The sequence below is a fragment of the Amphibalanus amphitrite genome, unplaced genomic scaffold, assembly GCF_019059575.1.
Source record: "Amphibalanus amphitrite isolate SeventyFive unplaced genomic scaffold, NRLGWU_Aamphi_draft 000091F_arrow, whole genome shotgun sequence".
In the NCBI taxonomy this organism is placed as follows: Eukaryota; Metazoa; Arthropoda; class Thecostraca; order Balanomorpha; family Balanidae; genus Amphibalanus; species Amphibalanus amphitrite.
In genome coordinates this window covers 217,535-242,827 of record NW_024881587.1, presented here as the reverse complement: position 1 = coordinate 242,827, position 25,293 = coordinate 217,535, and the positions used below count along the sequence as shown (strand labels likewise).

At 48.7% G+C, this 25,293-nt stretch overlaps 1 protein-coding gene across 1 annotated transcript in view; it reads left to right on the top strand.

The window, feature by feature from the left end:
- The first annotated feature begins 4,558 nt into the window (after positions 1 to 4,558).
- The window catches only part of LOC122380081 (cAMP-specific 3',5'-cyclic phosphodiesterase 4C-like), a 65,701-nt gene continuing 44,966 nt past the window's right edge, over positions 4,559 to 25,293 (top strand). The window contains exon 1 of the mRNA XM_043362878.1: positions 4,559 to 5,492. Within this exon, the coding sequence (XP_043218813.1) occupies positions 5,293 to 5,492 (200 nt within the window). The 5' untranslated portion in view covers positions 4,559 to 5,292. The remainder of the gene's footprint in view (positions 5,493 to 25,293) is intronic.

The window sequence follows — 25,293 nt, the reverse complement described above, 5'->3', positions numbered from 1 at the left end:
TGCTAAATGATTGTTATCGCATTACAGTTATCACATTACGGGTCAGCTGAAGTCGGTAAACGGAGAAGCCGTGTCCACTGCCTGGCTAAGTAAACATTAGGTATGTTGACTGTTCTGATTTCTGCCATGATCTCAATCCCATTTGTCCCAGTCTTGAAGTGCCATGACCAAACAGTGAAGACTGAGGACAGTCGTGAAAAGCTTCGCTTGGTGTTCGTTCTCACCCTGGAAATGCAGTGGCGGCGGAAGGTAATTTTGGATGGGGTTGCAAAGTTTTCTCAAGGGGCCCCTCTGGAAGTTTTGGGCCCCCTTCATTTTTTTGAGTGATCATTATTAATTTATGAAAAACGAAGATGTTGGAAAACTGTCCCCATACACACAAGCTCTGCAAAAGGTTTGAAATTGCAGTGTACATACCTATCTCAAATAATGAAAGCATAAAGAAGCAAATGCAGCTAGTTTTTTATCGGCTAATGTTTTAGTCTAGCCACCACCCGCAGCGTCTCAAACCACTTTTCTGGATCCGCAGTGGACCATTGAGGGCCCTACAAGACCGTTCCAAGTTGACCGTGTTTAGAAGCCCCTTGGAAACCGACCACATATAGAGACTCCTCCAGAGACCTACATGACTCCCCAGACTGAATGAGCCCTCCGATCAGGGTCGGTCCCTACTCCCTTGAAAGTTGCTGAAAGGTTTCAGAAGGCAGTATAGGCTCGAAAGTCTTTTGAGGGCTCTCAGAAACCGGCATCGGACCCCAAAAAAGCCTATATGGAGGCCCTCCAAAGCCGGGATGGAGGCCACACGAGCCGATGTTTAGCCTTAAGAGCCGGTATGGAGGACTGAATAGAGGAAAGGGGTCTCAGTGGGGCCTTCGGGGGCAAGCGTTTGAGCCCCAAAAGTATGTGTGGGATCTTAGAGGCAGGTAGACCCCTGGGATATGCACGGGGTCCCAGGAGCTCGCGTGTGAGCCCAAATATTCGGCTGGTGGCTACTAGAACCAGCATGGGGATTCTTAGGACTTAGAAGCCGCTTAGTCCCACATTTCATGGGTCACGAGTCCCAAGAGTCGATGTAGGCGCCATAAAAGCCGGTGTAGGGCCCATGGCCCCTACACCGGGGGCCATTGGCCGACATTGAGACTCTCAGAGGCCAGCGACGGGGCACCAAGAGCAGATAAAGTGCCGCAACAAGCCGACATGGGGCCTGAGAATCAGTGTGGAATTCCAAGAGCCTGCGTGAGCTCTCGGAGACCTTCGTATTTCGTAAGGTCCACAAAGGTCGTTGGGTCCTCTGAATCTGAACTCTGCGGGGCCCTCAGAGGCCAGCATGTCTCCTGGCACCTGCCTGCGTTGAGGTGAGACCCTCCGAGGCCGTCGTAGGGTTCTTCAGAGGCCAGCGTTGGCCCTTGAAGCCTTCGTTAGGCCCTAGAAGCCGTCAAGAGGGCCCTCAGAGGTCAGCATGGCCCCTGGAGCCCCTGGAGCCCCCAGACGCCAGCGTGGGCCTTTGGAGCTTGCGTTGGGTCTTAGAGACCATTGTGAGGGCCCAGAGAGGTCGTCGTCAGGACCCTCAGCCCCTCAGGGACCATCTTTGGGTCCTCAGAAGTTGTTGTGATGGCCCTTAGAAGCCTTCGAGAGGATCATCAGAGATCGTCATGAGGGTCCTTGGCCAAAGTGAGGGTCTTTATGGGCCCCCAGATACCTTTGCAGGGCTCTCAGAGGCCTTGGTAAGACCGCTAGAGGCCATCGTTAGGGCCCTCAATAGACCGTTGCAGGGCCCTCAGATGCCAGCATAGCCCCTGCAGCCTGGTTATGTTGGGGCCCTCAGAGGCCGTCAGTGGGCCGTCTGAAGCCAAACGGGCCCTCAGACTTGAGTTGGGTCTAGGGCCGTCACGAGGGCCCTCAGAGGCCAGCGGGGCCCCTGGAGTCCTGTGGGACCCTCAGCGGTCGTCATGAGGGCCCTTAGTGGTCGTTATAGGGCCCCAGGGGACAGAGGTCGTCGTGAGAGCCCTCAGAGATCGTAAGGGCCCTCAGATGCCGTCATAGGGCCCTCAGAGGCCGTCATAGGGCCCTCAGAGGCCAGCGTGGCCTCTGTAGTCTCCTTGGGGCCCTAGAGTCTCTGTGGGACCCTCAGCGGTCGTCATGAGGGCCCTTAGTGGCCGTTGTAGGACCCCAGGGGACAGAGGTCGTCGTGGGACTTGGGAGCCCTCAGAGATCGTCATAAGAGGGCCCTCTGAGGCCGTCGTGGGGGCCCTCAGATGCCGCATGGAGCACCAAACGCGGCTCGGAACACTTTTAGTCGGTGTGGGGGCCCCAAAGACTAGCATTGACTAGCAAAGACTAGCTCCTGACCATAATTGGACATCCCGGATGATTCCACATCAGTGTTCGTTTCTCGATCACTGGTTTTCAGGAGAAAATGTATTGGATGGTGCGACGGGCCCCTTGTACGGATTTTGGGTGTGCAAAAAGATATGTTTGCACCCCCATGTTTTTCGATGGGGGTGCAGCTGCACCCCCTGCACCCCCTATTCCGCCGCCACTGTGGAAATGTACCCTTTCAGGATGATCGGACTTCGTCTTTGTGTTTCAATTTCATTCTACCAGTAGTTATCGAAAACTTTCCATTTTCTATTTGGGATTATTTTCCACCGGAGACCTTCGCGGGCTGCCGGTCGGCTGAGAGGTCACTGCTAATTTGAAATCGCTGACTTTCCGATATCCGCCGACGTCTGTTCCACATATCACTTCATTTTTTATTCATTGGATCTGATGCTAATTTTAAATTGAGCCTGTGGATGACTTTTTTTTTAGTACTATGTGAAAAATTGAGTTGCGCTTGATGGTGGATGAGATACCTTATTTTATATGCCTTTTATTTAATTTTCATGTTTTTTATAACTATGTTGTAGGCTATTGTTCCTTGCAACATGCGTGGCTACTGTATACGCATAGGCTCATGGTGCGAGCTATAGAGATATCGTGGTTTAACTTGGATTGCACTCGGTGCCGGACTCCCGCTGTCGGACTCCCGGCGTAGCTGGACTCCCGCTGTCGGACTCCCGCGGCGTGGCCGGACTCAGGCACAGTCGCGACCGATGAGGTGCGTCCATCACACCGAGAGCCGAGTGACGTCACCGCAGCCGGCGAGCCGCTCGATGTCGCGAGGACAGCCAGTTGGGAACGTCGACACCTGGATACATGGGTAGACAGTCTCAACTTCTAATTACCACCTGTCCGAGTCGTGCGAGTAATCGGAACTCGGCATGTGTGTCTTCCGTGTTTCAGGCATTGCATACAGGGTTTGGAATTCAATAAAATTGCTTCGAACAGCTGGGGCGTATGATCAGATTCGGCTCGGCGCCAACTGAACCGAATACGATCATCGTCAGTCACAACTGACGGACTCGAGGCGGTATTCCTTGCCTTTCCATATGTTGCGGTCACATGAGGTGGAGTAATTGTTTCGGATATATGCAGGGAGCTATAACAGGGGAACCATGGTGATCATACTCGTGAGTGCTACCTCATCTAATGAAGCTTTCAGGCCCACGGTCGCCGGCGGCTCATATTTAAGGCCAGCTGCGATATCTAGACCAGGCGTATGTGCGCTCATATAGGTTGTCTTGGCGAATGGCTTCTGGCTCTTGCCGATCTCTGCTATGTTCTTGCCTCATGCTGATGGGAGTTTTTTATTGAATTATCCACCCGATCCAAATAATTTTCCTTCGTCCCTCGTCAGCGCGCACCAAAGCGATGAACATCGTAATAAAATAAAATAAAAGTTGCGAAGGTTTGCGGTTTATTGAGGAGGGAGGGAATACCAATAAATGCAATAAATATGCGTGCGTGCCTTGTGCTGATCAGCAATGTTTGTGCGCAAACATTGTGCACAAAACATTTTCACATTTGAATGGCTCATGCTTCGCGCCGCTCATGCTCTTCGGTCACGCCATGGCATTGAAACAGGTTCGTAACGATTTGTGCATTGTAGCTCATTTGTTGCGCTATGCGGGCTATAAAAACTATGTGTGGCCTGAAGGACAGTGCCGGCCACATAACATGATGTCTGTGTCATATGTGCCGGCGGGCTGACGAACGGCCGCACCCCATGCCATGTGGCGTGCCTCGGCCGCTGTCCAGCCCGGCTGCAGGACGCCAAGCCGGCGGCCGGAATTTCTGGCCACAGGCCCATAGCCGTATCATCCTCCACGATCCGCGACCGGACCGAGCCGACCTGCCTCCAGACGGCAGCCGAGCAGGGCGGCCTCTGTACGGCCGCATTACGGCGGGGAATTATGGCCGGATCAGAGGACGGCGGGCGGCGGACCAGGCCGCACGGCAGCGGGCCGGCCGGCCACGCGGCAGATCAGAGGAGCAGCAGGGGCAGAGCCGCCGGCCGGCTGCTGCGGCCGCGAGGGACAGGGGGCGGCGGCCCGCGGCCACTCGTTAGGTCGACGGTCGGCCCGATGCCGTCGCTGGCGCGGCGGCCGTCTGTTGACGCCGGTGACGCCAGCGGCGGGTGCACGGCGCGGGCCCGGCGCCAGCTCACCGGCTCTGTTTGGAGGACTGTCTCGGCCAGCGGCCGGCTGCGGCCGACGCGATCGAAAGCGGCGGCGGCCGGCGGCGGTGGCCAGTCGGGACCGAGTGGCCGCGCGGCCGGTCGGTTCACCTGAGCGCCCCGCCAAAGGGGTCGGGCCGGCGCGGGTCCGGCTGGGTGCTATGTGCCGAGAGGTGCGGCGGCGGCCCACAGAGGCGCCCGGTGCTCGCGGAGGGACTGCGGTGAATTGGGAGCAGAACGGTGCTCTACCGTGGTGAGTTGGGGAGCAGAACGGTGCGGTCCGCGGAAGGTGACACAATTCAAAGGTCAAAGACAGCTAGTGTGAAAAAGCGAAACGTGCGCTGACTGGAAGGTGCGACTGGTGCGAGGGCGTAGCTCTTCACTTCACAGAGGTGAACAGTGCTGCCGCACGCTACTGAAATCCAGAACAGTACACCGTGAACTACAAAGGCAGCTCTGAGTGAGTTAACAAGTTTCAGTCGAACTCCCGTCAGAAAGTTCTAAATACTTCTTCAGTTCGAGGAAGTTTCCACTGACCTCACTTACTGTGACAACTTGGCACACTGTATATTGAATGATTTCAAGTTTGAGATGGCGGTAGATTCATTGTGTTTCCCCGGAAGTGGTGTGCTGACGATTGGTGCACATGGGGTGATGGTTCCCTGTGCTATGAGCCGTTGCGGAGACCGGTGCCGGTGATCTGGTGATCCGGTGGTAGCAGAGCGGCCGAGGACATGCATCAGATTGACGAGCAGGAGGAGCGCTCGGCTGAGAGGGACACGGCCTCGTCCGGTGACGAGGATTCGGACGGCGGCTCGCCGGGAGCGCAGGTGCCGCTGCCGCTGCCGCCCCCCGTCAGCTACGCTCTCCAGCGGCTCAGTGAGAAGCGGAAATGTCACAAGACGCTCAGCCTTCCGCCCATCAGCAGCAGACGGTTAGCGCGAGGGGCAGCGGTGGGGGGGGGGGGAAGGGAGAGGCAGCGTAATGCTGACGGGTGCGGTAAGCGTATTGGGCACGCTAATGCTGTTCAGACTCTAACGTTTGATCAATCGAATACAATTGGTAAAAATTCAGCTTGGTGTTGCTGCTATGAAAACTCACCTATTATCCACCTATATGAGAGCTGTAATCGAATTTATGGTTAAAATTTGTTTTTGGTACCTTTGATATCTTGAACTAGGTACTTGTTCCATTGTTTTTAGGTTAGGTAGTTATCACTTCTTGCAAAGGGATAAAACCAGTTCTGGTCGGCTTTGGATTTTGGTCGGCACAGTTCTGACTTTGGATCCAGCTGAATAAGGAGCATGCATACACGTTACTAACAAACCATGTTCCTGATTACTGCAATCAGCAGAACCTCGAACCCTTGCTGGCGTTCATTTGTGACCGGAATCGTGCGCAAACGGGCAAGTGAACCCGGCCAAATAACTGGAATTAGACGTCTAACGATTGCGTTTTGCGCTGTGATCTGGCAACTAATAATTTTGCCGCGATGTCCTATAACAGTTGAGGATTTAAACAAAAAATAACGTGATTTACCAGCCTGGATCACCAGTAGGGAGTAAGCTGATCCATTGCCCCTGTTTTTGTAAAACTGAAGTCGAGGAGACTGGAGTTAGGGTTAACCCTCGCCCGCACATGGGGGGGGTGGTTGCCACCCCCCCCAGGCAGTCTTTCTGCTCTGCACTCAACATTTTTAGAGCTAGAAGGCTGATTTTTCGTATAGCTGCTCGTCTATCCTTTCTTGATGTCCACTGAAAATTTCAAGTTTCTGTGATTTTTGGTTTCGGAGATATGACCTTGTTTTTCAGGTCATGTCATGACCCAAATGGCCAATTCTCAACAGCTTGCGTTTGCCATGGGCCTTGTGAGCTTTTGACACCCTGATTTCGGCCTTTTTTGCCAGTCCTACCTCCCACCTATCATGGAACATGTTGTTCGACGATGTACAGGAGTCAAGGTCAGGGTCAAGGTCAACCTAGGTCATCTAAGATAATTGCGTTTTAGGCAAGCTGAATTTACTTTTTGTGAAGTTTTTTGACTGCATTTTTGGTAAAAGCTTCTCAGATCATGATTTCATGTGATATGGACCCAAAAACAATCGGTGCACACATCAGTATACACACAGACACACACAGACATACAAACACATATAATTGACCTTGACCTAACTTGACCTGAAATGACCTCAGCAGCAAAATTCTGGTCGGATAGTGTGAAAAAGAGGTTCTAGCTGGCTTGGCACCAGAAAACAGCATCGTCATCGGTATTTGATAAGCAGCGCACTTGATATCCAACGGTGACCCAAAACAGCAACATTTTTTAGTTTGACCTGACCTGGAAGGTCAATAACTGACCTGAGAAGGTAAAACTGGGTATCATTGGATTCGTCTCTTCCCAAAGAATCTTTTTGGTCTTTACTGCTAAGCTCTATCTCCAACAGGAACGAAATGGCGCGGGGGGGGGTGGCAACCACCCCCCCCATGTGCGTTCTAGGATGGGAAAATGGCATGTGCGGGCGAGGGTTAAGTTGGCTGTTAGGGGTGGGAATAATGTTGACGCAGCAGCTGTTTAGATCGCGTGACATAGCAGGCAGAAAAAGGTTTCACAAAATGAACGCAATAGTATTGGATAGTCGATAATGAGCATCAACAAACCTGTCAATAGTTAACCTGTCAATTATCTCGCTGGTCTGCGTTTGTTGATTGCATTTGAAAGTTGCAGCGATTGGCTGCTGACATTTAGGTAGGTATTTGCAGCAGACATGTGCATGGATCCGAGTGATGGATCTATGATCTCAGTGGATCTGGAAGCAAAGTACAGGTTGGGATCTATGATCCCACCGGATCCGGCGTGAAAAATACATCTTGGATCTATGATCTCATATGATCTGACGATAAATCAAGAATATGGATCTATGATCTGAGTGGATCCCGCCATGCACCATATTTGAAACCATGTTTTAAAGGGTTTCTATGCCAATAAGTGACACAAAACTATGGATTATGACGTGCTATCACATAAAATCACTAAAACAGAACGTTTGTGAGTTGAAACAAGTGCTTTTTTGGGATATATGTGTTGACAAAAAATAAGTGAGGATCTATGATCTCAATGGATCTCAAGCAAAAAATGAGATTCGGATCTGTGATCCCTACGGATCTCTCGATAAAATACAGAGCTGAATCTATGATCCCGTCGGATCCGGGATCAGGATCCGTGGGATCAGATCCCAGATCCATTTTCTCGGATCCATGCACATGTCTAATTTGCAGAATGGTTCTGTCCTGCAGCACTGGGTATTGGCTCTTCCTTGCTCATGCTGTTTGTTTTCACTATTGTTACTGTATATTGACGCCTAGATTTAGAAGCACCCATCTCTGCCTGATAAGATGTAGGCATGTGACAACTGACAAGACAAAGCACGGGTGTGGCGATGTGTGCCTGTCGTAAATTCCTGCTATCTCTGCTAGCAGGTCCCTGCGGTCCAAAGTTTCGAGTTAGCCTTCACTCCTGTAGAAGTTTGGCTGAACAATTAGCGCCCTGCTTGCTGTAGAGGCGAAAATCAATTGCACTAAATGCATACCTACGTTAGTTTCCATTATTAGTTGGTAATATTAGCAATGAGGCTCCACTATAGCATCATGGGGTGGCGCAGAATAGGTAGGTATGCCATTTTTACGCCGATCCCAATTGTATTACAATGACAATTAATCCCAATTAATAAGCTTAAAAGCAAAAAAAAAAAAAAAACTGGAAACCGTCTGATATCCCTCACTACATTGCCTGAAGAGGGTACGCTCAAATTTGATATGAGCTCAAATCACATAATACGGCGTAGACCCTTGGTTGTGATTGTGTTGTGGCGGCTAGTGTGGCCGGGGTGTTCACTGTCGGCCCCTGATCGTTCCCGGGACGTGACCAGTTCAGTGACTGTCCAAGGCCACCGACTGAGCTCCACGGCAGCCCTGTCCTGTCGCCTGGTGACAGTCCAAACTGTCCTGTCAGCTGCTGAGGCAGTCCCTCCTGCCCGCTGGTGGTGGTTTGCTATCCTGCCCTCTGATAGTTGTTCTGTGTCCGCTGACGGCGGCCCTCATTTCTGCTGGTCGCTTTGCTATCCTGCCTTCAGGTAGCTGTTCGGTGTCCGCTCGCGTCTGGCGGCCCTGTCCACTGACGGCGCGGTCCGTCCTGCCGGCTGGTGGTGCCCATCCGCCCGTGGCTGACCGGCCCGTCTGGTGGCGCCCTAACCGCCCTTGGCTTGTCGTCCTGTCGGCTGTTGGTGCCCTATCCGCCCCTATCCGCCTGTGGCTTGCCGTCCTGCCCACTGACGGTGGACCGTCCTGCCCACTGACGGTGGTCCGCCCTGTCGGTTAGTAGCGCTCTATTCGCCCGTGGCGGACCACCCTGTCGGCTGGTGGTTTGCTTTCCTGCCTCTGGTAGCTCATAGCTGTTCCGTGCTCGCGTCTGGCCGCCCTGTCCACTGACGGCTCGGTCCGTCCTGCCGGCTGGTGGTGCCCTATTCCGCCCGCGGCTGGCCGCCCTGTCCACTGACGGCTCGGTCCGTCCTGCCGGCTGGTGGTGCCCTATTCCGCCCGCGGCTGGCCGCCCTGTCCACTGACGGCTCGGTCCGTCCTGCCGGCTGGTGGTGCCCTATTCCGCCCGCGGCTGGCCGCCCTGTCCACTGACGGCTCGGTCCGTCCTGCCGGCTGGTGGTGCCCTATTCCGCCCGCGGCTGGCCGCCCTGTCCACTGACGGCTCGGTCCGCCCTGCCGGCTGGTGGTGCCCTATTCCGCCCGCGGCTGGCCGCCCTGTCCACTGACGGCTAGGTCCGTCCTGCCGGCTGGTGGTGCCCTATTCCGCCCGCGGCTGGCCGCCCTGTCCACTGACGGCTAGGTCCGTCCTGCCGGCTGGTGGTGCCCATCCGCCCGTGGCTGACCGCCCTGTCCAATGACGGCGGTCCGCCCTGTCCACTGACGGCTCGGTCCACCCTGTCCACTGACGGCTCGGTCCGCCCTGCCGGCTGGTAGCTGACTGATGGACCACACAACGGGCGGAAACGTGACCGAGCGGCCGGCGACTGTCGACAAAGCCCAATATCGATGGTGTGGTGCCTGAAGCACCAGCTGTGGGCTGGACGACGCCAGCCGGACAAGGGAGACAGCATTAGCGGGCTCTACAGTGGTTCACCTGTTGATGGTGCCTAGCTAATGCTTCTTTTATTATATTAATTAAATATCCAGGAACTGATTTGTTGTCTTCAGGGACACTTGCTGCACCTTGCAATAGCTCTGTTTAACCCGCGCCCGGCTGGGGGTCCTGGATTTCCACGCCCTGCTGGGGGGGGGGGGGGTGTTTGAACACCCCCCTTCTAACTCGGCTCCTGGACCACGTAGCGATACGCAGAAGGCGGCGTTCGAAAGAGCGTCAAAAATAATGACGAAATCACTTCGGTCACTTTTTTGGTCAGGTCAAAGGTCAGGTCACCAGAAGTCATTGAAGGCAAAATTTCGCCGATTTTCAGGTCGAATGTCGACAATTTCCAGGAAGCCAACGCATAACTCGGGAACCAATAAAGCTACAGCGCCGCGGAAAAGCGCATTCGATAGCCCTATTAACGCCCATTCTGAGTAATTCTCTCAGATTTGACCTAACGTCAACGGCTTTGCCTGCAGGTGGCAAAAACTGCAAAAATAGCCGATTTTTTTCGGAAACAGTTTTTCTGCAATAACTTTTGACCCAAGCCTTGTACGAGCTTACTTTTACCGGCATCGTGTTCCTCTCGTCAAGACGCATGGAATGAACTATAACTTGACCTTGAAAGGTCAACTTGAAAATTTGACCTCAGGTCAAGGTCATGACCTGACCGGAAGGGGTCATGTTGCACATCAGTCGATCCGTATCGTCGAGCTGAGCACATCTAAGGCGTTTTCACCGCTCTAGCATGCTTCTATCAAAAGTTATTTGCGAAAAACTGTTAGACACCATTCGTGACCTGAGATGACGTCAGGGGCATAAATAGGGGTCACGGACACCATTTTCATATTCAGTGTGTCTAAACCACTTGTAATTCAGTGTTTGGGAGTGTTTATAATGTATTTCGTCCAAAAGAGGCGCATTTCAATTTTCTCCCATTGACAATTTCCCATTGGGTCCCATCCCATTGACCAATGGAGAGGTCGCAAAATTGACCTGACCTTAGGTCACCGATATCGAAATTCCGAGACATACATTTTATAGATACTGTTACCCTTATCAATCGCTGAAAGTTTCAAAGCGATCGGTCACTCGGTGTAGCTATGGCAGACATTGAAACTTTTTATGAGGTGAGGTCACTTCAAGTGACCTGGTGACCTGACCTTGAATGACCTTGGTCTGAAATTTTCACAACATGTGTAGAATCAACGTATGATAAGGTGTACCAAAAACGGTGGCGCTCTGCGCCGCCGTTTTTGAGATATTCGCGAAAAACCACAAAGGGGGGGTGTTCAAACACCCCCCCCAGCAGGGCGCGGGTTAAGCGATTGTGATCACATGTCGCAATGCGCAGTTTTGTGACACTTTTTGAGCATACGTGTTACACAGCACAAAATGTATAAATGTTACAATTGACCAAGTCTCGCGTAAAATCAGCTCTAAACAGGGACATCTTATAAAAGTGCAAGCATACATATAAGTCAGCACTGACTCAATATCCGGACCGGTAAACCAGAAGTCAGAACAATATAGGATTGTTTACTGGTCGGAAACCACTCATGTGCCTCACCTCTTCTCTCTCTCTCTCTCTCTCTCTCTCTCTCTCTCTCTCTCTCTCTCTCTCTCTCTCTCTCTCTCTCTCTCTCTCTCTCTCTCTCTCTCTCCCTCTCTCTCCCTCTCTCTCTCTCTCTCTCTCTCTCTCTCTGTCTCTCTCTGTCTCTTTCTGTCTCTGTCTCTTACTCTGTCTCTGTCTCTGTCTGTCTCTCTCTCTGTCTCTGTCTCTCTCTCTCTCTCTGTCTCTCTCTCTCTCTCTCTCTCTCTCTCTCTCTCTCTCTCTCTCTCTCTCTCTCTCTCTCTCTCTCTCTCTCTCTCTCTCTCTCTCTGTCATCATCTGCCACTCATTCAAATGTTTTCTTTTTCTGTTTCTGTTTCGTATTTTATGCGATACAATGATGTTCCTCTAGTATATGGCTTCGCTCTGGCTTGTTAATCATGCAACCTGCTGAGCGAATTGTGGCGCATTTTTTCAGGCCGCTCAGGCTAAACCATTGCACGCAAGCCGCAACAACCCTAAGACTCTTAGACGGGCGTTGCGATACTGCGTGAGTTGGGCTGAAGATTAGAGGAGCTCTCCATGGGAAAGGTGCGTTTACTGATACCCTTGTAGATATTTCACTATTCCAGATAGGTACCTACCTGTGGATAACATTGGTACGTGTCAGAGACTGCGGGGGCTTAAGACTAAGCTACAAGCTGTGACAACTACACGTAGTTTTAATTGTCGATAAAAATTAGATGACGTCAAACTTCAGACATGTCGTGGCTGGATTGTCCCAGAAACAATGTAGTATTTTGGGCGTTTTTTATTTAATTTAACCCGGCTGGCGCAGCCCTTCACGGCCTCCCGCCTGGCCCTGGAAGTGGACAATAAACAAGGGCCGCTCCCCTGCTCTTCTAGGTAATATCACGGAACGACACACCAACAATCGTCAATTGAGCGCCTGACGTTATTAGTGACTAATTATATGTAGCACTAGTAATCTGCGGGACCAGTGGTGCTTCCCTTTGTAAGCTCAAGAGTCAAGATATAATGATCGTAGATTTCCGTGCGATGTTTGATTCGATGACGTTTCAGAAGACGTTAAGATCTACGCTTGAATATAGAATAGGTAGGTACTAGCTTCAAAGCAATGTCAATGTCACTGGCCGCATATGGTCGGTAAACTACACGTAGTGCTGTCGTGCTTTCGTGTTTGTTACGCAATGAACACACGGTTTCAGGTGTTGCGTTCGTACATCCACAGCCCGATTTTCAACAGCTCTCATTCCTCACTTTCAGTGTTAGATTCCCAGCATCATATTCTCCCTTTGTCCTGGGCCGGCGCCATTGATTTGCCATGGAGCACGGACTCCCTGTATGTTCTTATTGGCCTCTGAGTTGGACTGGTTCCATCCATTTCAATCTGGGTGATGTAGTGAGGCGCCGGTAGCGCCACTCTCGACAGAGCGCTGTTCCAGCCCGGCGGAACCAGAGAAATGCGGCCGATATTCAGTGAGTCACGGGGAAGGTCACTGCCGACTCCCGAGCCGTTCTTAGTCATTTTATCAATATGTTAGAGCTCTGATGCTGCACTGGCTCAGGGTAGGGTGTTGATGACCGAGTGACAACCATATTCATGTATGTATGATTTTACATGGCTGTCAAGTTCACGAACATTGACCGGTGAAGTAAGCCTCGTTCGGAAAGTCACATGTGACACCTAGTGGTGAGTACATACAGTCTGCGGGGGCTGTGTAAGAAAGCCTCACTGGACCTGACCTCTGCGGTTGCCTCCAGACCGAGTATTCCACACTATGGGTCAGTAGTCCACGACTTGTATAGGTAAGAGGACCATATCCGCTTATGTCCCCGGCTGCTAATACGGTTTTAGTGTGCAGACATTGGGCAAGGAGAGAGAAGGAGCAGGCCCTGACACTGGGAGATCAGTGCATGTTTGTATACATAAATCAATTCCCCATTCGTTCCGAACGAAATCGCATATTCCAGTGTTCCACCTAGCGCATTCAAGTTGATCATTAGTTAATTTTACTTCAAATGAAGGAGCGCATCATTACACCCATCAAAGGAATGCAAGTGCCCATAATCCACTGTTGGGTACTGCATGTGATTGTTTTTAGGCTTAACATGTAGCGTACACCTATATGTAAGTAACTATACGTATACGGTGAGTTATGTTCACCTGTCACGGGCAATGAGTCACCATTGTTTATTGTGACATTTCAGCCATTTTGTCCGAAGTGATCTGAACGTACTGGAAGTTTTTCATTGTTGTTGTTTTTTGCGAGAAAATGGGAGATACCTAAAAATTTCACTGACCACCACAATGGGTTCATTACAAATGAGTGGCGTACAAAACGTCACGTTTATTGATAAACGTCTACTTTTATTGATTTCTCCAGTATGCATTTATCGTCTGTTTGCAGTACCTATGGTCTTTCATCTAAGTAATTAGCAAACGGATTATCCTAGCCTGAAGTGTACCTACACGACCGTGGCTGGCACTGTAAAGTGTGACCTGCACCCTGACTTTGTGGTCTCAGCTTTAGCTCGTTCCATTTGCTGTCTCTTCTGCTGTCTTAGGAACCCAGGAAGTGGGAATATTTCACGCCGTCTACAGCTAGACGTTTTTAGAGGTACCCAGCGGAGAAAAGGGTTGGATGGTTTTAGGCATGTAGAATCGGAGATGCTCTGCTTACTGCTATGATGTATTCCAATGCCACTACGACGCACAGTGGTCCGCATTTGCATTGTGCAGGACATTAATGAGGAAGCAGGCCGGGCAAATCAGCATAGCATCGTGTGCAGCATATCATCAAGCTGAAGCATGCGATCCTGATATGATGTGATGTTTGCATACATGCTGATCCACGATAAAATGCGCGATGCAGCCCCGTTGTCCCCCCCACACACACACACACGCATACAAGTCACGTGCCTCCAGCCTGTGTTGCTCCGGTCGCGAACAAAACTCTGTTGCGACACTAGGGACATCTATAGACGTGTGATCGTGCTGTTTTGCGATTCACTGATATAGATGTCGCCAGCACCGATAGAGGCGCTGATCGTCCAGCCTACTGATACGATCAACACCGGGGAGTGCCGACCCATGTCCATACTGCGGTGCCGCCAGCTCGTCTCGCCAGCTAGTCTCGGAAGAGTAACTGCAGTTGAGGCATACTCGGAGACAGCCATCTTTCCCTTCCTCGGGATTAAGCCATTCACATTTCACAGCCTTGCTTACCTAGTACCTACCGTGTCCGGACTGACGGTCGTCCCCCGTCCCCTCCAGACAAACGGTGGCGAGGGCAACCTCCAACTCGCAGTAAACGCTCTCCGGGGTGACCGTTTGAGTGTCTAGGGTGGGTGCCCCATGGCGACACCCCCATCACTCTCAAACAATCTCTATTACTGGCACACACCAGTCGGTTGTCCGCCAAGTTCATTGCCTCTAGCCAATTCTATATCCAATCCCAGCTCTGCAATGGTAGGGGAGAGTGGGGTAAGATGCCCAGGGTGGGAAAGACGCCCCACCCCCTCTAGCGGGGAAACAAAGAATCGAACCTGGAAATTAATGTTCTTAGCGTAAAGCGGAAGTCTGCCTTGTTAACTGCACAAAAATTTGCGAAGCTCAGTTGGGCAACGGCTGTTTGGTGATTGCATGTTTTTTATTTGCTGCTTTCAAAAAACATTTTGGCGTCAAAACATTGTAAATATCAAAGAAGGTAGATAATTTTTGCGTCCCTTGCTATAGTCGTGATACATTTACATGCGTGTACTGTGTCCCAAAGAGTTTGTTTCAGGGTGTAGTTTTATGGCTAACAAATTGTGCTGATTTAATGTTACTTCGGTACCTTGGGGTAAGATGCCCCCTGTCCTGATGGGGAAAGACGCCCCCCTAAATCCGTAGGCTGTCCTTCGAGCAGCTCGTCAAATCATTTATTACATACTTGTGATGAGAGACAAAAGCCGATCTGGGACAATTGAGAGTCCGGTACGGTCGGGTGCTCCCCATGCCGGTCTCTTGGCCCACACAGCGACTTTTTGGGCGGCATCTGACTCTGAGAGCCCTCACGACGGCCTCTGTGGGCCCCATTATTGGCTCCAGGGCCCCTCACGACATCCTTTGAGGGCTCCCACGTTGGCTCCGCGGGCCGCGCTGGCATCTGAGGTCCCCACGATGGGCTCGAGGGCCCTCAAGCATCATGAAGACCTATAAGGGCCCCACAGTGGTCTCCGAACGCCACCACGGAGGCTTGTTTGGCCACGCTGGACTATGATGGCCCTAACGATGACCTCTGAAGCCCCTTACGACTACTTTTGAGGGCCCTTACGATGACGTATGGTGTCTACTGCAGGCTCGAAGGGACTACTGATTAGCTCAGGCGATTCACGTGCCTATTTATGTCACTTATAGTGCAGGGGGCATCTTACCCAACGCCAGGGGGCGTCTTTTCCACCCTGTGGGGTAAGATGCCCCCTTTCACTTCTTCAGGAAAATGCTTAATAGCAAAAAAGTTATAATATTTCAGGCACGAAAGTGTGATATTTTTGGAGAAAAATGATGTCGGCTTCCGTTGAAACTTCAAGTTTTGGCTTTCCGATCGTCATTTTCGAATAATATATGACATAGTCAAACCCTGGGCATCTTTCCCCACTCTCCCCTACCTATTGTCATAGCAAAAGAGCTACCTCCCAAATGTATTCGAAGACAGTTTGCACTTTGCAGGGTTACCCACTCATTATTATGGAGCGAGCGAAGCGAGCGTAGTCTTTCCTTAGATTAACGGAAATTTCTGAGTATGAGCGGCCGGCCGGCCGGCCGTGCGGACGCTTTTGCGAGGCTTATATCTCAGCAACCACTTGACCGATTTACATGCGGTAATTTTTGTAGGGTAGCTTCATTCCTTCGTTTTGCCAAGTATTGGACTATTCCCGATGCATGTGGGTGACCCCTTATGCACGTGCCACGTGCAAAACGAAGAGGTGTCAGTTTTGTAATTGTTGCAATATCTCGGTAACTTGGCCGATTGCGCTGAAAGTTGGCATGTAGGTAGGCACCCACTAGGCACTGCATATCCATGTGCCAGAGTTGGGGTGCTGCTGCACGTGCGCACGTGCAGGGGTCGTTTCCAGATCTCGAGAACGGCTGGACCGATGGCGCTCAAATTTGGTACACGGTTAGGGACCAGCTAGTAGGGTGCCGTGCACAAGCCAGTTGGGTCCCATTTTGCACGTGCGCACGTGCAGGGTGCCGCTTCCAGATCTCGAGAACGGCTGGGCCGATTGTGCTCAAATTTGGCACATCGCTAGAGACCGGTTAGTAAAGTGCCGTGCACAAGTCAGTTGGACGTACCCCCTCGAAATTTCGCACGTGCAAGGCCCACCCTCTCGCTCGCTCCGTTAGTCGCCCCAAAAGGCGTTATACTGGTATCTATTAGGAAACTGCTAAATTGCATGTTTTGTACTCTCAGCAAAACAAAGAAATAAGCAAACCAGGCACATCCAGAGGCCGAAGTTCTCAAGCCGAATTTATCACCTATGTAGGGGAGAGTGGGGCAAAACGGCCACCCTAACGCTTCTCACGATGCCAACGCTTGATTTTTAAACTTGGAAAGATTCTTTCTATACGAATATGATCCCTATTATGTTGTCTTTTATTTCAACTACGTTTTATTTCCAAAGGCGTTCACATATGGAAGATATTAACCTTTAAATCTATGCATATTGACCACTTTGCCCCATACCCTGGGGTAAAGCGTCCACCGGCGTCTTCTCAAGTCCCGATATGAGAAACAGAATAGTTGCCTCATGTACGACTAGGGTACTTGATGGTGACAAGGTTTAACCTGCGCCCCGCTGGGGGGGGGGGCTCCCGTTTTTCGCCGATAACTTCTAAACACGTTACGCCAGTGACGTCAAAGTTTCAGTACCGTATCATACATCAATTTGACACATTCTCTGAAAATTTAATCGAAATCCGTCGGAAATTTTTGGAGAAAATGACGTTTTAGTGACGTCATGTTCGCCTTTTTCGCCTCAAAAACGGCAAAATTTCAAACGCCGCTAACATCTTTATTTTTAAAGGAATCAAGACGTAACAAAAATGTTGTACGTGATTTTACTTTGTCTATCAAATGGCTATCTCGTTTTTTGAAATTTTGGATTTTGGCCCAATTAAAAAAAAATGACTTTTTTGGGAAAATAATTATAAAATCCCAAATTTTGAATGTATCGAAAAACCCGGAATAAATGTCAGAGAAGTGGTCTATGTGCACCTCCATACCAATCTTTAGAAGAATTGGTTAAAAAATGTGGGAGTTATTCAAAATGTTATGACGTCACGTCACACAAAGTTTTTGAAAAATGATTTTTTTTGGAAGTTCTAGACCTCGAACGGAAACAAAAATAAATAGCACCATTCGATTTGCCGTGAAAAACTGCATCAGATAGGCACCTTTTTAGGCCTTAACAACCAACTTCAAAATTTGACCTCACTTGACCTGACCTTGACCTGACCTCGACCTGAAATTCATCCAGATGTGGTCCATATCACTTATTGAGTGTGCCTTTTGAATTCTATGAATAAAATGACCCATGAAACATGTGTCGCACATGCCCTTTTCTATATTTCGTTTTTGGTGACCTGACCTGACCTGACCTGACCTGACCTTGACCTTGACCTTTGAATGATATTGTATGCAACGAATATTGTCTTGGTAGCCTAAGAACACGTTTTGGGCAATCAGTCTCAGTCCATTCTTCGGCAACTACGGTGCAAGGCCGATACTGTAGAAACTCTCATTTTGTACCCTTGACCCTACTTTGACCTGACCTCTGACCTATTTAAGCAAAAAAATTTGGGCTCTTAAAATCCGCCTTGTTGAGAGCTTTCGATTGCCGTTTTCCCCGTCTTTCTACGACCATCGGTTCGGAAGTTAGACAAGGGGGGAGGGGGGCAGAATCTGCCTGTATGGCTGAATAGGTCAGCGGGGCGCGGGTTAAAGTGACCCTCCCACTTTAACATTAGATTTGAGTTGAGATAGCCAAAATGGGGTCCCTGGCTCACAATTACCGGTTTCGGCACTCACAACATCGAGAAATGCCTTAAATCGGAAATATTTAATTTCAAAATTGCAGCATTTTGATTCAGAGGGGCTAATGCATAGGAATACCCCTCTGAATGTGTGACGTCAGCGCAGATATCTAACGATTTTTAAATGTTTGACTAAAACGTTTTGTAGCACGCGGTGGTATATGCTGCTTTGCGCGCAACAAGTGCCGCACTTTCAGCTGCCAAACTATTGCTTCCAAATAAAGTCGCTAGGAACAGCGGAGATCCCAAAAAGTAAACAAAAGTAAAAGTCTAATATCTTGAAAACCGGTGAATATTTTTCGGTGAAATTTGGTAGATATTCGTTTTCGCTCTTTCTGAACCGAGCGACATCACTTTCATGCCAATTCATAAACTCTTTTGAAGGTGGGAGGGTCCCTTTAAACGTTTGGTAGCACGCAATGGTATATGCTGCTTTGCGCGCAACAAATGCCGCACTTTCAGCTGCCTCCAAAAAAGTCGCTATAGGAACAGCGGTGATCCCAAAAAGTAAGCAAAAGTAAAAAGTCTAATGTCTTGAAAACCGGTGAATATTTTTCGGAGAAATTTGGTAGATATTCGTTTTCGCTCTTTCTGAACCGAGAGACATTACTTTCATGCCTATTCATTAACTTTTTCAAAGGTGGGAGGGTCCCTTTAAGAAAGAGCAAAAATGATAATACATCAAATTTCACCGAAAAATATTCACCTATGTTTACTTTTTGGAGCCTACGCTGTTCCTATACGACGTCATTTGGAAGCAATAATTTTGTATCTTCAAAGTGCGGCAGATGTTGCGCGCAAAGTAGCATATATCACCGTCACTGAACTCTATAATGCCTCCGTCCACCACAGCGTTATACAGGTTTTAGTATAAGATTTTAAAATCACTAGATCTGCGCTGACGTCACAAATTCAGAGGGGGCGTTCAAATGCATTAGCCCCTCTGAATCCAAGTCTGTCTTGAGTTGAGATAGCCAAGTTAAGGTGGGATGGTTAGCACCTAGCAGCATGACAGCCCCATATATCGCCGTAGACATAGATATAGGCATAGACATATATTTTGACATTCCGAACAAAACAGACAAGAACAAATATATTTATTAGATGTTTGTGCATCTTTTCCGCACATGTTGTGAAAATTTTAGACCCAGGTCGCCTTAGGTCAGGTCACCAGGTCACGCCAAGTGACCTCACCTCAGAAAAATAAGAATGCTCGTCATAGCTACACCGACAGAACGATTGCCTTGAAATTTTCAGCGATTGATAAGAGCGACATTATCTATAAAATGTATCTCTCGGAATTTTGATATCGGTGACCTAAGGTCAGGTCAATTTTGCGGCCACTCCATTAATTATAAGTCAATCGGGGAAAATTGAAACGCGTCTGTTTTGCACGAACGCTATTCTAGACACTCTCAAACATCGAGATGTAGGTACAATTGACACACTGAACCGGAAAATGGCAACTTGGACCCCTCGTTATTTCCTGAGGTCATCTCAGGTCACGAACAGATTCTAACAGTTTTTCGCTAATAACTTCTGATAGAAGCGTGCTAGAGCGCTGAAAACGCCCTAGATGTGTTTGGCTCGACGTTGCGGATCGACTGATATGCAACATGACCTTTTCCGGTCAGGTCATGACCTTGACCTGAGGTCAAATTTTCAAGTTGACCTTTCAAGTTCAAATTATTGTTCATTCGACGCGTCTCGACGAGAGGAACACGATGCTGGCCAAAGTAATGTCATGGCTCTTTTGAGTCAAAAGTTATTGCTGGAAAAGGCTTTTCGTAAAAACGGCTATTTTTGGCGTTTTTGCTCTCTGGAGGCTAAACCGTTGACCTGAGGTCAAATCTTAGAACAATAGTCAGAAAGGTCTGTAAAAGGGCTATCAAATGCGCTTTTTCGCGGCGCTGTAGCTCTATCGGTTCCCGAGATAGCCGTTGGCAGTTTCCAAAATGTTGAAATAGTCAACCTTTTACCTTTGGTGACCTCTGGTGACCTGACCTTTGACCTGACCCAAAAAATGACCAAGTGTTTTCGTCCTTATTTTGGACGTTCTTTTGATTGCCGCTTACTGCGTGTCACTACGTGGCCCAGGAGCCGAGTTAGAAGGGGGTGTTCAGACACCTCCCCCCCCGGGCCCGGCGCGGAATCTCGTAGCACAGGCCCGGCGCGGGTTAAATTAAAGAACTCTGAGAAACTCTGAGATTTTCTCTCTGAGAAACTGTTACGTAACGTGAACAATGAAAAACAGAACGAACAAAAACATTGAAAGCAATCAAACGACCGCCGTGTCGCACCACACCCGCCACCCGGCAGTTACGCTGACTGCCCCCAGTCGGCAAACCACGAACCACGCAACCCGCCCTCCGCCGCTGAAAATGCTCGTGTTAGTAGAATCTGCTGGTTTTGATAAGAAAATTTTGGAATAATTAGCCTACTTTAATACCCTCGTTTGTGTTTAGTCCATCACCATAGTGAAGTATGCTGAGCTTACTGGCGTTGCTAATACGGCTAAGTTTTTTCGTTATTCGAGTGACTTGATTAATTAAAGAGTTCCGAGCGTAGCACGTCAAATAAGGGACAATATAGAACGAAATGTGCTACAGTCTCTCTTGGGCTTCCACACTCGCAGCTGGGAGATGATACTTTTTGAATTTTGAAAAGATTAGCTCTCAGTGTTGTATTCAGTCTTAATCGGGTATGTAAGCTATTGCCAGTCTTATATCCGACGCCGTTAAATAGTGGGGTGACCTCTGCACCGAATCGAGAAGCTATATGACCCTCCGAAAGGACGTGAAGGAAGTATTGGTTCTTATGGGTTCAGGTAGCCGTCGATGAGTGAGTTGGTTACGAGCGAGCGAGCGCAGCAAGCGAAGCGAAGTCTTTTCAATATAACGGAAAAATCTCAGTATGAGCGGCCCGGCCCGGCCCGGCCTGTAACGCTTTTGAGAGGCTTATATCTCAGCAACCGCTGGACCGAATGGCCTGCGGTCTTTTTTGCTGGGTAGCCCCATCCCTTCTACCCCGTAATTGACTACTTTTGATACATCTCAGTGACCGCCGTGGCACGTGCCACGTGAAAAGTCAAGGGTGTTCAAGCAGTTTTGCAAAAGTAATGATTTTGAGAGGCCCATATCTCAGCAGCGGCTTGAGCGATTGTCTTGCGGTCATTTTTATAGGGTAGCTGCATCCCTTCTACCAAAGGTCGGATACTCTTCATCTATGTGAGTGACCCCCACTGCACGTGCAAAATACAACAATAAGAGGTGCCAAATTGGTTCCCATTTCAGTAACTCGGTAATTACTGTGGCGATTTCGCTGAAACTTGGCATACAGGTAGGCACCCACCAGGCAATGCATTCCCATGTGTTGCGGTTAGGGTGCTACTGCACGTGCGCACGTGCAGGGGGCGTTTCCAGATCTCGAGAACGGCTGGGCCGATTGCGCTCAAATTTGGTACACGGTTGGGGACCGGTTAGTAGGGTGCCGTGCAAAAGTCATTTTGGACCCCGTTTGCACGTGCGCACGTGCAGAATGGCGCTTCCAGATCTCAGGAACGGCTGGGCCGATTGTGCTCAAATTTGGCACATCGCTAGAGACCGGTTAGTAAAGTGCCGTGCACAAGTCAGTTGGACGTACCCCCTCGAAATTTCGCACGTGCAAGGCCCACCCTCTCGCTCGCTCCGTTAGTCGCCCCAAAAGGCGTTATACTGGTATCTATTAGGAAACTGCTAAATTGCATGTTTTGTACTCTCAGCAAAACAAAGAAATAAGCAAACCAGGCACATCCAGAGGCCGAAGTTCTCAAGCCGAATTTATCACCTATGTAGGGGAGAGTGGGGCAAAACGGCCACCCTAACGCTTCTCACGATGCCAACGCTTGATTTTTAAACTTGGAAAGATTTTTTCTATACGAATATGATCCCTATTATGTTGTCTTTTATTTCAACTACGTTTTATTTCCAAAGGCGTTCACATATGGAAGATATTAACCTTTAAATCTATGCATATTGACCACTTTGCCCCATACCCTGGGGTAAAGCGTCCACCGGCGTCTTCTCAAGTCCCGATATGAGAAACAGAATAGTTGCCTCATGTACGACTAGGGTACTTGATGGTGACAAGGTTTAACCTGCGCCCCGCTGGGGGGGGGGGGGGGGGGGGGGGGGGCTCCCGTTTTTCGCCGATAACTTCTAAACACGTTACGCCAGTGACGTCAAAGTTTCAGTACCGTATCATACATCAATTTGACACATTCTCTGAAAATTTAATCGAAATCCGTCGGAAATTTTTGGAGAAAATGACGTTTTAGTGACGTCATGTTCGCCTTTTTCGCCTCAAAAACGGCAAAATTTCAAACGCCGCTAACATCTTTATTTTTAAAGGAATCAAGACGTAACAAAAATGTTGTACGTGATTTTACTTTGTCTATCAAATGGCTATCTCGTTTTTTGAAATTTTGGATTTTGACCTAATTAAAAAAAAATGACTTTTTTGGGAAAATAATTATAAAATCCCAAATTTTGAATGTATCGAAAAACCCGGAATAAATGTCAGAGAAGTGGTCTATGTGCACCTCCATACCAATCTTTAGAAGAATTGGTTAAAAAATGTGGGAGTTATTCAAAATGTTATGACGTCACGTCACACAAAGTTTTTGAAAAATGATTTTTTTTGGAAGTTCTAGACCTCGAACGGAAACAAAAATAAATAGCACCATTCGATTTGCCGTGAAAAACTGCATCAGATAGGCACCTTTTTAGGCCTTAACAACCAACTTCAAAATTTGACCTCACTTGACCTGACCTTGACCTGACCTCGACCTGAAATTCATCCAGATGTGGTCCATATCACTTATTGAGTGTGCCTTTTGAATTCTATGAATAAAATGACCCATGAAACATGTGTCGCACATGCCCTTTTCTATATTTCGTTTTTGGTGACCTGACCTGACCTGACCTGACCTGACCTTGACCTTGACCTTTGAATGATATTGTATGCAACGAATATTGTCTTGGTAGCCTAAGAACACGTTTTGGGCAATCAGTCTCAGTCCATTCTTCGGCAACTACGGTGCAAGGCCGATACTGTAGAAACTCTCATTTTGTACCCTTGACCCTACTTTGACCTGACCTCTGACCTATTTAAGCAAAAAAATTTGGGCTCTTAAAATCCGCCTTGTTGAGAGCTTTCGATTGCCGTTTTCCCCGTCTTTCTACGACCATCGGTTCGGAAGTTAGACAAGGGGGGAGGGGGGCAGAATCTGCCTGTATGGCTGAATAGGTCAGCGGGGCGCGGGTTAAAGTGACCCTCCCACTTTAACATTAGATTTGAGTTGAGATAGCCAAAATGGGGTCCCTGGCTCACAATTACCGGTTTCGGCACTCACAACATCGAGAAATGCCTTAAATCGGAAATATTTAATTTCAAAATTGCAGCATTTTGATTCAGAGGGGCTAATGCATAGGAATACCCCTCTGAATGTGTGACGTCAGCGCAGATATCTAACGATTTTTAAATGTTTGACTAAAACGTTTTGTAGCACGCGGTGGTATATGCTGCTTTGCGCGCAACAAGTGCCGCACTTTCAGCTGCCAAACTATTGCTTCCAAATAAAGTCGCTAGGAACAGCGGAGATCCCAAAAAGTAAACAAAAGTAAAAGTCTAATATCTTGAAAACCGGTGAATATTTTTCGGTGAAATTTGGTAGATATTCGTTTTCGCTCTTTCTGAACCGAGCGACATCACTTTCATGCCAATTCATAAACTCTTTTGAAGGTGGGAGGGTCCCTTTAAACGTTTGGTAGCACGCAATGGTATATGCTGCTTTGCGCGCAACAAATGCCGCACTTTCAGCTGCCTCCAAAAAAGTCGCTATAGGAACAGCGGTGATCCCAAAAAGTAAGCAAAAGTAAAAAGTCTAATGTCTTGAAAACCGGTGAATATTTTTCGGAGAAATTTGGTAGATATTCGTTTTCGCTCTTTCTGAACCGAGAGACATTACTTTCATGCCTATTCATTAACTTTTTCAAAGGTGGGAGGGTCCCTTTAAGAAAGAGCAAAAATGATAATACATCAAATTTCACCGAAAAATATTCACCTATGTTTACTTTTTGGAGCCTACGCTGTTCCTATACGACGTCATTTGGAAGCAATAATTTTGTATCTTCAAAGTGCGGCAGATGTTGCGCGCAAAGTAGCATATATCACCGTCACTGAACTCTATAATGCCTCCGTCCACCACAGCGTTATACAGGTTTTAGTATAAGATTTTAAAATCACTAGATCTGCGCTGACGTCACAAATTCAGAGGGGGCGTTCAAATGCATTAGCCCCTCTGAATCCAAGTCTGTCTTGAGTTGAGATAGCCAAGTTAAGGTGGGATGGTTAGCACCTAGCAGCATGACAGCCCCATATATCGCCGTAGACATAGATATAGGCATAGACATATATTTTGACATTCCGAACAAAACAGACAAGAACAAATATATTTATTAGATGTTTGTGCATCTTTTCCGCACATGTTGTGAAAATTTTAGAACCAGGTCGCCTTAGGTCAGGTCACCAGGTCACGCCAAGTGACCTCACCTCAGAAAAATAAGAATGCTCGTCATAGCTACACCGACAGAACGATTGCCTTGAAATTTTCAGCGATTGATAAGAGCGACATTATCTATAAAATGTATCTCTCGGAATTTTGATATCGGTGACCTAAGGTCAGGTCAATTTTGCGGCCACTCCATTAATTATAAGTCAATCGGGGAAAATTGAAACGCGTCTGTTTTGCACGAACGCTATTCTAGACACTCTCAAACATCGAGATGTAGGTACAATTGACACACTGAACCGGAAAATGGCAACTTGGACCCCTCGTTATTTCCTGAG